The sequence below is a fragment of the Argopecten irradians genome, chromosome 8, assembly GCF_041381155.1.
Source record: "Argopecten irradians isolate NY chromosome 8, Ai_NY, whole genome shotgun sequence".
In the NCBI taxonomy this organism is placed as follows: Eukaryota; Metazoa; Mollusca; class Bivalvia; order Pectinida; family Pectinidae; genus Argopecten; species Argopecten irradians.
This window is the reverse complement of record NC_091141.1, coordinates 23,346,999-23,362,344: the sequence shown is the minus strand read 5'-3', so window position 1 is coordinate 23,362,344 and position 15,346 is coordinate 23,346,999. Positions and strand designations below refer to the sequence as shown.

General features: G+C 32.3%; 2 protein-coding genes across 5 annotated transcripts in view; one reads left to right on the top strand and one right to left on the bottom strand.

The window, feature by feature from the left end:
• Positions 1-713: 713 nt before the first annotated feature.
• Positions 714-13,525, bottom strand: LOC138329717 (lysoplasmalogenase TMEM86A-like). Its single transcript, XM_069276991.1, has 2 exons — positions 13,364-13,525; positions 714-10,284 (listed from the first exon to the last, which is right to left on the bottom strand). The coding sequence occupies exons 1-2, from the start codon at positions 13,421-13,423 to the stop codon at positions 9,580-9,582; spliced, it is 765 nt and encodes a 254-aa protein (XP_069133092.1). The 5' UTR covers positions 13,424-13,525; the 3' UTR covers positions 714-9,579.
• Positions 13,526-13,697: 172 nt separating this feature from the next.
• Positions 13,698-15,346, top strand: part of LOC138329716 (ankyrin repeat and sterile alpha motif domain-containing protein 1B-like) — a 130,016-nt gene continuing 128,367 nt past the window's right edge. For 3 of the 4 annotated variants that reach the window (XM_069276989.1, XM_069276988.1, XM_069276985.1), the window contains exon 1: positions 13,699-13,936. In XM_069276989.1, coding sequence (XP_069133090.1) covers positions 13,794-13,936 — 143 coding nt within the window. In that variant the 5' untranslated portion in view covers positions 13,699-13,793. Of the gene's footprint in view, positions 13,937-15,346 lie in introns of all 4 variants that reach the window. The other variant, XM_069276986.1, reaches the window with a different exon arrangement.

Below are 15,346 nucleotides of genomic sequence, written 5' to 3'. Positions count from 1 at the left end.
TATTTCTATGTAAGTTTATTTAGGTGGCATTGTACATACAGACCTTCACATTTTCATGCCTACATACTTTTCACAACAAATATAATGTTATGATTTAGAATCGCCTGGTTCTAATGTTAATGTACTTTAATCATGATTGCAGTGATAAAATAAGCCAATTTATAAATGTTCACATATATTAAAATACAAGAAATTGAATCACATGGATAATTTGCAGTTTGAGAAAACTTGCCTAATATCACATTTACCAATCTTACTGGGCATTCATTAAAACACATAAAGCGTGGCAAAATTGCCACATATTGCTAATAAATGAACCAACCAAAAAACCTAATAATAATCCAGTTTCAACGAATTGAGCTGGAATATTAGTACATGAACATCATTTTTAGCATAATGAAATTTTGAAAATTACATCATTACATGTAATTGAAATTTGCTTCAATTACACATTACATTCAATTACTTGAAAAATTGTAATGCCATTACAATTAATTACCATTACATTTTTAATTACCCCATACCTGGTGCAGATGCACTCATCCCATGGATTTAACGATGTTTTAAGAGGTTTTTTTAAATTCACAACTTACATTTGATTTCCTAATAATTTAAAGCCCCTTTGTTACAATATTAGTGTTGTTGGAGCTAATAACAGCAAATATAGTATTCAAATAAGAAGGAAAATCCAAGAAATGAAAACAAAGAAATGGTTTTATTTATCTAACCTTTTTATTTCATGTTCAAATAACCATTTTTATACAGGAATGAAATTGTCTATTTACAGATGTACAACATGTCCAAATAAAGAAAAAGATCTACTCTCTAGCCTATGAACATTGCAGTAACAAGTAAAATAAAATTGTTTTTGTTCACTTTTGCATTGAAAGTGCATTGAACTTATCCAGGTAAAACAATAAGGGCAAGTACTGGACAAAAACAAAACAAATCAAAACTAAAAAGCTATATATAATATTTATAGATTGACGAAAATGAACCTAACTGAGGTTATATATATAACCATGGTTAAAGTCAAATACGAAATAAAGGGAGGTAACCAAGGTATAATATATGCACTTTTGAGTGTATATTGAATTTATTTGCACAAAGAAATTTAAACAGTATGCACATTAATGTACTTCTTAAAATAAAATATCCTCCACAACTTCATTATTACAATCTTGTACCTTAAATTGTACCTCATGCATATGTGCGATCATTAGGTTTTTCTCATATATATAATCGTGTCTTATACACCAAATATTGATGTTTTTTAGTATAAGTCTAGTTTTGGAGATGGAAAGCACCAGAGTTCTTGGCCATAAATTCAAAAACCCATATACATGTATAGCCAATTAAGTAGCTTGTATATAAGGTTGAACATTCTGATCTGTGAAGAGTTACTTCCCTTTATATCTGTATCAGTACCGACAGAGTGAAACAAAGGGAAGGAACTTTGTTAGATCGGAATGAATTGGTTATTCGACTATTTAGAGTCAGAACACAGGCTTTTGATTCTAATTTTATGGATATGCTTATTGGTGCAATACTGTTACCTGTTAAATACATTACGCAAATAGAGGTGTTTGTATAATTAGAATCAAAAGCCTGCTGTCAGACGCACACACAGGTTTAGATACAATCGGCCAATATGACAAAGATTAAGGTCCCGGTGTTAGATACCTTTTTTTCTCAATTTTGTTGCACAAGGACAACTAAGAAATACGCAAAACATGGCAAACATAATTGGTTATAGGAAATGATTAAAGAGAAGCAACGAAAACCATATTTACTTTTATGATACTACATGATATATATACATGTATATATTAACACTATGCACTTCTTCAGCCATTCATGTTAAGTGAAATTTTCTTTTAAATCCAAGCTAAGCACTGTTTAAAAACAAATTTATTGAGGAATCATTAATATCAAAATCTTGTGTATATAGCAATAATATTAAAAGTCATAGATTTGTCTCCCCTGCTAATGCCTACTGAGATTCAACAAGATGTGCAAGATATGTACACTGTACATCAATGTAAACCTAAGTCTTACCCTTCCTTTAATAACAAGGTACCTACCGGTAGGTCATTCAAAACATCAAAATATTTCATAACCAGATGAATTATATATGTTATGTTTTGTAAGCGCTAAACTACTCAAATTTAATATCATGATAATGCTTTCTTTTGCAGGTAAAAAGTATTAATTGCATACACATCTATTTAAAATCCCAAATGGTGACTAAAATACCATTTTCAGAAAATGTCTTTCCTAGTACCAAAACCTCTAGTAACAATTATCACCATAAGAAATAAATTGTATAGCTAACAAAATGGTCTTTTATTATCAAAACCTATTAAAAATCTTTTCTACTATAAAGCTACCAGATTTTGACCTAGCTGTATTGATGTTTTATTACCAGAATTTCACGTAACTTAAATTATTTATGAAAAAAACCTACAATACATGAAAATGTATATCTATCACCACCTTGTACTTAGAAATATAACTTATCCCATCTTAATAACATTTTAACTCTTCTGAATCAAAGACACGAATAGTTCATTGCCAAATTTTAGGGATGACTGTTTTCAAATACAGAATAATAGTACTCTCTCTTCACACAGAGCATTTTAAAGATTAAATTCAGAATTCCCTTGTTATAGGGGTAGATAACTCTTCCAGCCATTTCAAGCCCCATATATAGTATATTAAACAGATACGTACACAATTATGTATATTTTGTACAGTATTATATTTTGACATCTGTTTGGGAAAGACAAATAAGCATGCCAGACAACACATTTTGTCTGAGAAAGACTTTAAGCAAAACAGTGACTATCTCCCTTTAACAAACAATTAAAACAGACAACTGTCCATGAAAGACCATACAGTATACCGGGTATGTGCTTTAAATAGCACAGACATCAACAATTATACAACATATCATCAAACCCTAATAAATGTTAAAACAAAACAACATTTTCAAACACTCATTTGTTCTATCTAGATAACGTTTACATATAATTACAATATGTATTGCTTTTTGTTAGTAATATCAATTTGATTACTTTCACTCTATTTGACGCAATCAGATCCCCTCGGAGAAATTTCCGGAAATCTTCGGAAATATAATATACATGTATATATTTCCGAAGATTGACGGAAATTACTCAGAGATGTTGCGATTGTATTTGACGATGTAAAACAAAGGGAAGTAATTCTAATAGATCAGATTTTCTGTTGGAATATGTAGAGAGCTTAGGGATAATCTTTACCAGAAATCCATTCATCCCTTCTATTCATTTTCTCCTTTAGATCTGTTATTATTAACAAGTTTGAAAAATTTACTTTTTTACAAGGACACTAAAATCATTAACACATGTAATCATTTTTTGGATTTATTTTACAAAATTTAACGATAACCATTGAATTTCATGATCTTTCATTAGAAACAAAAAAAATGTTCAATGGTAATTTTTGAGCCTATAGTTTTTAAACATTTTATTATTTATTATTTTAATGATTTAATTGATTATCAAATGACACATAAAACCTATCACTTACATTAATATATCAAATAATGTCGATTTCTTCATTAGGCCATTGGCATTTAGCCAGAAATATAGATATACTTACTACTAATAATAACTACGTAAGTAACTTGTAAATAAGCCTTGGGGACATGTCAGGATCTACTTAAATGCATATGTATATGTGCCATAATTAGTATCGATAGTCAACTTATAATGCATCGTATACATTTTTTAATTTTATATTTCTCTCTCTCTCTCACAACACGCAATCATGAAGAACCAATGTGATAATGAAACAAAATAATGCTCCAGCCAAAATCCAAAACACATCCAAAATCACCACCAAAGTTTTTCATAAATCCACAATAAAACTGAACACACATTTACCTCTCTGGTACGTCCCCCTTGGGACCCTCATCAAAATCCCATTTCACATATCCTAACTCTACCAACAGAAATATTCCTATTGTTATTATATAGACTACTTAACACCAATCAATAATACAATGGCATGGTTCCATGCCAAAATCTCCTGTCATTTCCATATACAATCATAAAAGGGATTCTGCTTACAGAGCTCAAGAGATGTACAACTGAACTCATGATATAAGCATGGTTTAGATATATGGATTGTTCATCATCAAACAGATTGAAAAATTTTACCAGAATTCTTCACATTGTGAAATTTTATCATAATTCTTGATCTATAACTCGAAACATCACTCCCTAAGACACCTAAAACCAAACAAAATATTTATGTAAGCATCATGCCCAAAGCCTTAAACATTCCAAAAAATTAAGGAGTTGCCGAATGTAAAATTAAACCTTGTATTTAAAATCAACACAGAATGTAGTTATACTTCAACAGATAAAAGTGCAGGTTTTACAAAATACCTTTTAATTAGCTGTATATATATCTTTTTACCTTAAATGGCTGCATTATAGTTATAGATTTATTTGATTACCAACCTGAACATTCTACTTACATCATTTTAGGCTGATTACATTTTTAATTTCATCAGTATGTATATATATATAAGACACAGCTAAACTACATGTATTGGCATATGTATATAGATAAAGTTCAAGTATATAGCACACAGAATATGGTTGAGAATTGCCTCCAGGGAGCCATGATCGGCAGAAAGACTGGTCCTGGTGAACATGACACTATTACGTACACCTATAGCTAGTATCAAGTGAAATGAAGATTAGCTATAGTATAGTCAATACTATATATACTGGCTTTGTGTTACAAACATATACATAATTAATACACACACCGTATGTGAGTACAGAATAACTCTAGATTAGATACCCCAAAATATTGATTTCCTAAAAACATAAAATAAAACTTTATTTACCGTATACCATGTAAATTGTCTAAAAGGCCAATGTCACCATGGCCAGGACAAGCAAAATTAGTAGGTGTTGCCAGGTCTCCGTATTATTGTGATTACTAGGAATTAAGAAGGAAAAATGCCGTACAATTAAGACGTAATAAGTGATCGATCTAGATCTAGATTAGACAAAGCATTGGAAGTCGTTTTTTTTACAATTTAAATTATTCTGTAATATACAAGCAAAGCTCATTGACTAGGAAGTTATCATATGTATCAAATGAACAATATTGTACGTATCATGAGCCTATATGCTGTCTCATCATTCAAGCAGGATGGATTTAAATCATTGCTTTCAATATCTGAATGGCATCACGAAATGTGCTAATTTTAGTAATCTTAAAATCTCTAGCTGCATGGAGATTCTATATTTAAATAAACTTGTATTCCCTGATCATGAGTAAATGAGTATTTTCAAAGGACAATTGTACTGTTCCTCAATTCAAATGTAAGTAGCTAATAGGTCAATCTTCATTTGCTGCATTGTTTTAGAAAAATATTATCTTGATTTTGGTAGAGAGAACTTTTCACACAAAAACAATTAAAAAGTAAGGGCAGATAACTCTTCATAATAGATAAAGAATGCTCAAATAACTCCGTTAAACCATATTGAACTTGCACTTCAAAATCAAATGATACTCAAAACCAGTATTATTATATAAAATTTTTCCAATAGAAAAAAATATGATTATGAAATATGTAGAAGTTTTTTGTCTGGTATCATTGGTATCAAATGTAAACTTGAAAGATTAGGCCTAGAATGTTTCTTTATCTTATAATACACACAGCTCGACTACAGATTGATACTGTACATGTAGAGATGATAACCTGGGCCTATAGACAGTTCAATCATCAGATCTAGAGTACAGCTGATGCAAGATGGATTACAAGTCTAATTATACAGCTCTAACTACTGCTTACAAGTTATAGCAATAATACAAGACTATGTCTTCAGTGATATACCAAATCTAGTTGTGCTGCTGAGCTTCAGAAGAGTAAGAAAAGAAGGAGACTTTGTGCAACAGTTTACAACACCCCCCCCCCATAACCCACCATGAAATGGTGCTCATAAATAGGACTTATTATAATAAGAACAAAATATATATGTTGGGAGGGGCAAAATTTCCTCGTAAAAGTTGTCTTTTGTAATTGAGCATTAATTATTTTAATTATTTTGAAAGAGACATGTACTATGGTATAAACGGTAACAAAAAAGTACACTGCATGCATGCTACATGTACTATAAATATAACTCACAGATAATACAATGGAAACAGATGTCCTTATTTGGACATATTGTATATGACATGTGACCTGTTTATTGAATAATGAGTACATTTGTATACGTATAATGACGTATTTATTTTAGTCAGAGATTTTAATCTGATTTACCGGTATACATACAGGAAATTATGAATAACTTCCCATAAGCATTTGGATGTATATGTTTAACAATTTTCATCTGGCACAGATATAGTTTTAGATCAAATAATTGCCGTGTATATAACACATCCTGTCTCTACTTTATTTCTGAACATATGACAGTCAGTGAGAAATGATTTCCACGTTAATGCTGTCTGCATATAAATAATATGACTGAAGGCATAAGGCCTTAAAGGGCGCATGCAGCCAGATGTTTCAGTAACCATTAATTATGCAATGTTAAAAAGTTCAATTTATGGAAATAACGGAGACGAACGTTCTGTTTTTTTTATTCATATATCTCACTCTATCCTTGTCCAAAAACATGAGAAAGAAGAAATTTTTATTTCCGTAACAGATATTCCGTTTTGGGTCAGCTGATTATATTGGAAGGTGGTCTATCACTTGAACGCTTGCAAATAGAAAGCAATTGCACTGATCTTCTACCGGACAAATATTACGTTCATTTGATCATAAAAGCGTTTGAACCGCTTGATTACATATTGAGCTGACTTCAAAGCATCGCATTCATGCTGATGGGATTTTTTACAGTGGGTAAAAACTGAATCTGTCAGTGTGTAGTATTGAATTATGAAGATTGTGTTTTTTCTTATATTTCATGTATGCGTTACCTTAGAAGTGCTTCGTTTATATATTAAATTGTGGCTGAGATAATTGATGCATGTCCTTATATGGCTATAAGTAGAATTTACTAAATACATTATGATTCTATACTGGTTTTATGATTAACTATCAATATATATCTTAAGGTGTTACGTATACATATATAGAAGACTAGATTTTTATTGAATGCCTCTATATGATATTGTAAGGGAATTGCATTGTTCCTCGTTCAAAATTTTACATAAGCAAAAACAATATAATATAATAAACCATTACTTAACTCATGTGGCAATATAGTCAAAGACATAGCTATAGACCTTCAAGACAAGAATTTGGCTGAAAATACAATATTTTCCAAATTTTTTGTTCATTATTTTCCCCAAAAGAAATTACACGTATACAAATTTTAAATATGAAGTTCTCATATATCCATGATTTAATAGACAACTGTATTTAAGTATATATATATAAAGTTTAATAATTAAACACACACATTCATATCACAAGTTGTAAATATATGTAGTATTGACTTGTAATCAAAAGATCAATAATTTATTTTTTAGCTGTTTTAATAACATGGTGTATGAATTATGTATTTAAAATGAACATCATTATCTAGCATGATCATATTAATATAAAGAAATTCCTCTTCCGAAATGATGTCAACTTTTGTCTGTGGTGAATCACGATGATCGAGTTATGAATGTGTGTGGAGGAAGAACAATAACACATGTACAATTTGGTGAAATCAAGAAAAATAATCTGCAAGTCTTCATCACTACTGCTATGTACACTGTATGACCTAATTAACATGCATCATGATCAAATACTTGGTATAAATCCCTATTCCCCTATAATTTGTAAAATGAACTATATATTCTAGTCATAGAACTAGAAGAGGTTAAGTGTGTTTTCAGGGGTGAACACTTCACGTAAAAAAAAATTGATTCAAACTTTAATTTAATAAGGATTCTTCTCCTTTGATAGGCAAGCAATCCTATCTAATAATGTATTATCTTACAGATTGATAATTGACATAATATTCATTAATTAAGCCGTTATATAGTAAAAGAATTCAACGTAGTAATTTAGAAAATAGAGATGACCTATGTCAAGATGAAATTGAACATCTTTTTCTGATGTCATTTTAATTTAGGGAACTCGCTCTTACATTTCTATATATCATATATATTTTAAATTGAGACACATACATGATAGTCACATCCAAATAAAATAAGTTTTGGGTCTTTTAATTAACATATTGTCAATTTGCAAAATGTGATTTAATTATTTATTTATAGCACTGCGAAAAATATTTTTTTTTAAAAATTGATTTGAATTTGATGTACGTACAAATATAAAACAGTCTTATATATAATTATTGGATCTCTTATTTAATTAGCATCTGTTACTTTGTAAAAAGTAATGAATTGACTGTAAAATTAGCAACAGCTGATCATGACCTGTCTGTATCAGCTGGGGTGGTAATATATTTCACAATACAACTACAGATAATGGTGGTCTATATTTGATATATGACTAAATGTCATGGACGTACGTTATATGCCCAGTTCAAGCAATAAGTACCAATGCATGTTTGTTTGAAGATAGTGGACTTTAACCTAACAGCACAAAACGTATAGGTCAATGTACACATGTATTATTGTACAAAGCGGTGTAATATATATAGCTGAATGAGTGTCCTCATCAACTATGACTAGAGGCCATGTCAATGCACAAAATCTACATATATGAAATTTATGTACGCCAATATCTGTTATCAAACATGAATACTCACTATATTGATATCAACTATCACTCATGAAATATACACACGTTAATATCAATTGTATCACACCTATTAACTCATACATCCATGATCATACAATTAATCTCAAATGTAACTCACACAAAAATAATACTAGTACTGCAACAACAAATGATAGTCAAAACAGAAAAAGCTTCAGAAAAAACTGTATCACACTTGAAGCTCGAGAAACGCAACAACATCCACACTTCATTTAGCTTCACATGATATGACATATCTATTATTACTCAAACCAAATAATACTGAAACCACACACAGAAATGTTGCCATGAAAGCCACTCACACTCATACATAACAAAGAAGTTATACATATGTTAATAATGTACGTAACTAATGTATTTTTCAGTTTGTGTTTGTTTTTCTTCTCTTCTGAATTGTGCAGGTGCTTGATTCAAATATTAAACCAACATTTCAAGTATTTTATTTATATTATATGTAGTCTTTTGAAGTCAAACGATAATAACTTACACAAATGAGATGAAAATTTGCACCAAGCCCCTGTACTCTGAACCAAGAGAAGACAACTCTATACAAGCTGGAAATTTTTCAACCAAAAGTCCAAATTTATTTTTTTGCTATTATGTAGTGAATATGAAATCAAAGTATCTTCTAAGAATTGGTTGAAAATTTGCACAAGCCCCTATGCACTTATCATGAACCAAGAGAAGACAACTCTTACTCAATTTAGCACCATGTGAAGGTATTATTGAGGAGAATCGTGGCTTTAAATTTGAATCATTCGGACAAGTTACCTCACCAGTTTTTATTCCAGGTGCGGCTGTAAAATCACATCCACTTGGCTGTCAACCACTGATAGAGTTATACCTAGTTGGGCTGCATAGTATGTCAACATAATAATTTGGTGGTGAAATGGTAGGGGCATCACAAACTTATTTACTGCAATGGTCACATCCGAAATTATGAACAAAATGGACCCTGCGCATCCGCAGAGTTTGGTCCAGGTCACCAGGTCGTCGAAAAACCGGACCCTGGCGACGGCCCGCCATCCCATCACACAAATCAAGGTTATGTAAATGGCAACCAAATAGCTCAATATTCCATCTAAGGAAGAGCTCAAGATGGAATAGGTGGCAGCACCGATGGCCACAAACACTGCAAGTGCATAGGGGTTGAATGGTTTCCATCCAAATGCTCGAGCATAGCAGATCTGAGCCACAGCAAACATCAGAATTCCAGCTTCAAAATAAGTGTCTTTCCATACCAACAGGATATCCCCAAAGCATGAGAAAATAAGGCCAATCAGAATACGACGTGAATAACGATAATATTCCGTTAGGTTCATTCCATGCAGGAAGACGAACAAAATCAGTGAGATGATTGGCAAGATTTTGGCGATACAGCAAAACAGTTTGGATCCAGAGCTTTCCTTTTCTTCTGTTCCAAACAGCACAAAAAAGATGGCCACTGTTTTGAAGAATGGCACCAGCTTAGGCCCGATGCTCTTCAGCTGAAAGATAAAAGTAATTTCATCCTAATAAAATATTGTTATGAATTATGTTGAACTTAGTTATAACAAACTGTTTTGGGAACTTTAAATACCATTACTTTCAGTAATTTATAACTTTTAAGAACACATATATAGCTGATGTGCATGCAGGGAATTGTAAGAAAATATAAGCTGATGATCTTCACGCAGTGAGACCTTAGTTAATTTGGACAAGTGTTAGAAATATTATGTGAACTGCACTGTGAACTAGTATATAGCCAATTCAATTAAAATCTCCAGCTATATATTTGTACTATAGTGCAAGCACAAAATTATGTTGGTTTGGCAATTTAAAGATGCTCCACCGCCGACAAAGCATAAATGATATTCATTAGTTGAACAATAATTAGTGTTTGATCATGTATATATATGTCTAATTAACACAAAAAATAATATAAAATAATTTATTTCGCATTTGGTGCATGCGCAATCAGTACTTCCTTCCATATAGGATATAGTGACATGGATTTTTTTCGGGGTGCAATTAATTATTTTTCATATTTTTAACTTAGGTAAAATGAGAAGCTCAAACTTTTCAATGGTGGTAATGGTGTGAAGTAAGTAACTTTTGTAACTGAAGAAAAATAATAAATCGTCTGTTCCTATTTCTAATAGTGAAAAAATACCATTTGTCAGCGGTGGAGCATCTTTAAGTCAAGATGACCTTTGAAGCTGCAATGAAAATTAACCCAAAGGAGTATAATATTCACATTTAGACGGGTACCTTGTAACAAACTGAACTTGGGATGGGTAATTTTTGTGACATTGTGGTTATATACATTTATAATATATGGATCTTGACATTTGGGGGAACTTACACATATACCTATATACATGTACTCAGTATATTATACATGTACCCATGGCAGTTGTTTGTTAGCTAGCTTAATGGCTCAAATTGGATATATTTGTTGCATTGGTTGGTGTAGATCTAGTGAATTAATCAGCTTTAAGCTTGTAAAATCAGTCTTATTTTCTACTAGTGCAGTCACTCCTGTATTACATTTTGATTGATTCATTTTTTTTTTAATAATTTTCCTAAAAACGATAATAGCATAATGATAAGAAAAGTTTTATTGATTGCCTGACAAAATTATTCAACTCTTTTACATGTATTTTTTTTTTTTTTTACATATATCCATTTTAAAGATTAATATCTGTTTTGGTTCAAGTATGTACCTTTTTATTTTTTTAGACAATCCAATGACCAAAGAAAATGGTCTTTTATAAGTTTTAATTATCCAAGTGTTACACATTATAATTAACAGAGAAATGTGGCATTGAAATTGGTCATTTAGTCGATACGACAGCAGGTTTTATTATGAAAAACATTACAAAATTCTTTAATAAATTTATAGATTGCCAGCCAGAATCTAAGTTAATTAATTGTTAATAATATAAGAATTCCTCTATTGGCATTATTCTACAACTACCGTCTTTTTGTGCGTATTGTGCACAGGTACATTTTTGAGTTGCATTTTGGTACATGTAGATTATCTCCCCTTAGTGTGAAAGTCCAGTTGGCTTAAAAAATTTAATAATCCTGAAACTACAAGGGCATGTATATATAATATATTATGTAAAATTCCTAATGGATGTAATTGATAATTAAAACATAACCATAACAAAGTTGTAATAAATATCTAAACTTATTTGGTTTTAGTTGATAAGGTACTGAATTAAGTAGTAGTTGTTTCTATTTATTATACATATATAAATTGTGTGTAATTTGATTTCAAAAGGAAACATTTTTCATAGTTTAACTTCCATATAACAGAATCTGTCTGATATGCATGAATGTCAAACTATATATACAAACAGTACGTTTAAATAGCTCCGATATATTGCCATTGGGAAATATATATTCACCCATCAGAAGATAAAAATACTTATTTCATAATAATTAAGATCTCTTTGTAATAAATTGACATAAAACTATTATATATATATATATATATATGATAAATTTAAAGAAAAATCCTTACGGACGAAATCTAGTCAGTCGTTATTGTTTTTATTTCTTATATATATATATATATATAATTAGATCTAGTTGATTTAATTTAAAAAAAAGCAATTAAGATTTAAAAAAATCTTAACCAGCTGTTACTTTTTATTGATTAATTTTTTCTTCTTCTAATTATTGTTAATAATAGAAATAGATAATGCTAATTGATAAATTGAGTCAATTATGTATAGATCTATACTTATATGTGTTTGTGCTCACAAAAATAAAAATTAAAAAAAATTGTCATTTGATTTGTTTTCTGCCAATGAATAGTGCACATAACAATAGACAATGTAAATTATGTAGATAGGCCTATAATCATTTTTCACTCTTTCTAAAAGGTGAATTTGTATCGATATCTTTCATATTAAAAATCTGCAGCTAACAGAAATATCATGTACAGCTAAATTGTAAATCTCTGCTGTCACCTGACGCATGATCTACTGAACAAAGTATTATATGACAATAGCACAGACCAAAGCCTGGACAATGACATTAACCCAGAGATCCGAGTCACATGTTTTCACGACGTCACAATGGCGCAATGCCAATTTTAAGATGTTGACTTCTTTTGTCATAAATTATGTAAACAGCTGGATCGATATGCGTTACAGACTGTTTTACAAATAAGGAAAATGGTCATTGTAACATCTGCTTACTAGTATACACAGTTTTCTGCTTGTAGATAAAATAGTAAAATGTATCGTGGGCCTACAGAAAATCAGTTTACAGAGCTAGACCTAACGGAAGGAGTCGAAACGACCTAGGGCCAGACAGCATTACTGAAAATTGTAATCGTTTTCAGTGTTGTAAAAAATAGAACAGAAAAATAGGCAGTTATAAAACAGAAATCCTTACTAAATCGTAAAACCCACAAACAGCACTGTATAAAAAGTATAGTGAAATTTGATGACGCAGATGTAAACAAAGCAGAAGAGAATGAATTCATGGTCACATGCTAAAATTTTCAACGTCGACGGCCGACTCGAATTTTCCCAGTCAAAATGAACATCCGCATGTGCTGAATCTTACCACTGTCAAAGGTTTCGTCATCCTTATATCCTGACGGGTTCTTTTCTCCGTATCAGGCATTTTCAAGCGTTCTGTAGCGATGTGTATTCCTCGGTGATTTTCTCACAATCTGTCCTTCGCCGTCCTTATGCTCTTGTTTACATCAAAATTCTATTTTTAGCACGGCTGTAGACGTCATGATGTGTATTTCTTTCAACACACCATCGAGGCTTTTGATTGGCCGAAAATGGAGGTGTGTCACAGCATCAGCAAATTGCATCGATTGAGACAAGCATCCATCCCAAGCATCGATTGGTCAAATAATTCATAGATTATCCAGTGAAAAGTATTGTTTCTAAGACATGTTAGTAGTAAAAAAAGAGATGGCGCTGCTATATTGAGGAAGTAACTTCATTATTTACTGTGATGTTCACAAATGGAATAGAATATTATGGCAGGCCTTATCAGAAATTTGATCGGTGGCAAAGATCAAGAACTCTTGGATGCTGCAAGAAGTGGGAAAGTAGAGGTGATTGAAAAATTGGTCTGCAAGAATGCCAAAGCCAGCAGACAGACAGCATCTTTTGGAATCAGGTGAGAATGACAGTTCTGGCAATGTCCAATGTTTTGACGGATATGTCTTTTGACGCACGTGTGTGATTATTGACATACCCATTGTTTCATAATGACGTTAGTACATGTAGTATCTAGATTTCATACATTGTTTTGTGCATACAGTTTCATCAAAAACATTTATGAACTAGTATGTGTATGGTTTCTTGTAGAATAAAAAATGTATTTCAATGTAAAAAATATTACATGAGACAACAGATTACCGCTATTTCAGAAAGCGCATCATAATGTTTTGAAAGTAAATAAAACTATGGCGTTGTGTATCATATATTTGAATTACATGATGATGCAGCTATAGAGGAGAATCTCAACCCTAGGGGTAAGATTCTTCAGTTGTTAAACATCAGACTTTACTGAGTAAGAATCTTATCCGGAAGGTTGTGAGATCGCCTGTCTCACCCGAAAGTGGGTGAATGATTCTTTTTTTATTACTCTGCGCATCATTTTGTGTCTCTAATGACATGACCTCAGTTAATTGCCGTTGTTCCTTTGTTTTGACAAAGTTTCATAGTTGTCATGACGATATAATACAATTATTTCCTCCCAAATTGGTACAGTACGAGTAGTGACACCCCACCTCCTACTTAACAGGTACAGTAGTGATAACCCAACTACTCCATTACTAGTACAGTTGTGACATCCCCACCTCCTCCCTAACTAGTACAGTAGTGACACCCCCTTCCTCCTTAACTGGTACAGTTGTGACACCCCACCTCCTCCCTAACTGATACAGAAGTGACACCCCACCTCACCTCCTCCCTAACTGATACAGTAATGACACCCCCACCTCCTCCCTAACTGTAAGTAGTGACACCCACCTCTCATATGATCAGTAGTGACACCCCCACTCTCCCTAACTGGTACAGTAGTGACACCCCACCTCCTCCCTAACTGATACAGTAGTGACACCCACCTCCCTCCCTAACTGATACAGTAGTGACACCCCACCTCCTCCCTAACTGATACAGTTGTGACACCCCACCTCCTCCCTAACTGATACAGTAGTGACACCCCACCTCCTCCCTAACTGATACAGTAGTGACACCCCACCTCCTCCCTAACTGATACAGAAGTGACACCCCACCTCCTCCCTAACTGATACAGTAGTGACACCCCACCTCCTCCCTAACTGATACAGTAGTGACACCCCACCTCCTCCCTAACTGAACAGTAGGCCCACCTCTCCCTAACTGTACAGTAGTGACACCCCACCTCCTCCCTAACTGATACAGTAGTGACACCCCACCTCCTCCCTAACTGATACAGTAGTGACACCCCACCTCCTCCCTAACTGATACAGTAGTGACACCCCACCTCCTCCCTAACTGATACAGTAGTGACACCCCACCTCCTCCCTAACTGATACAGTAG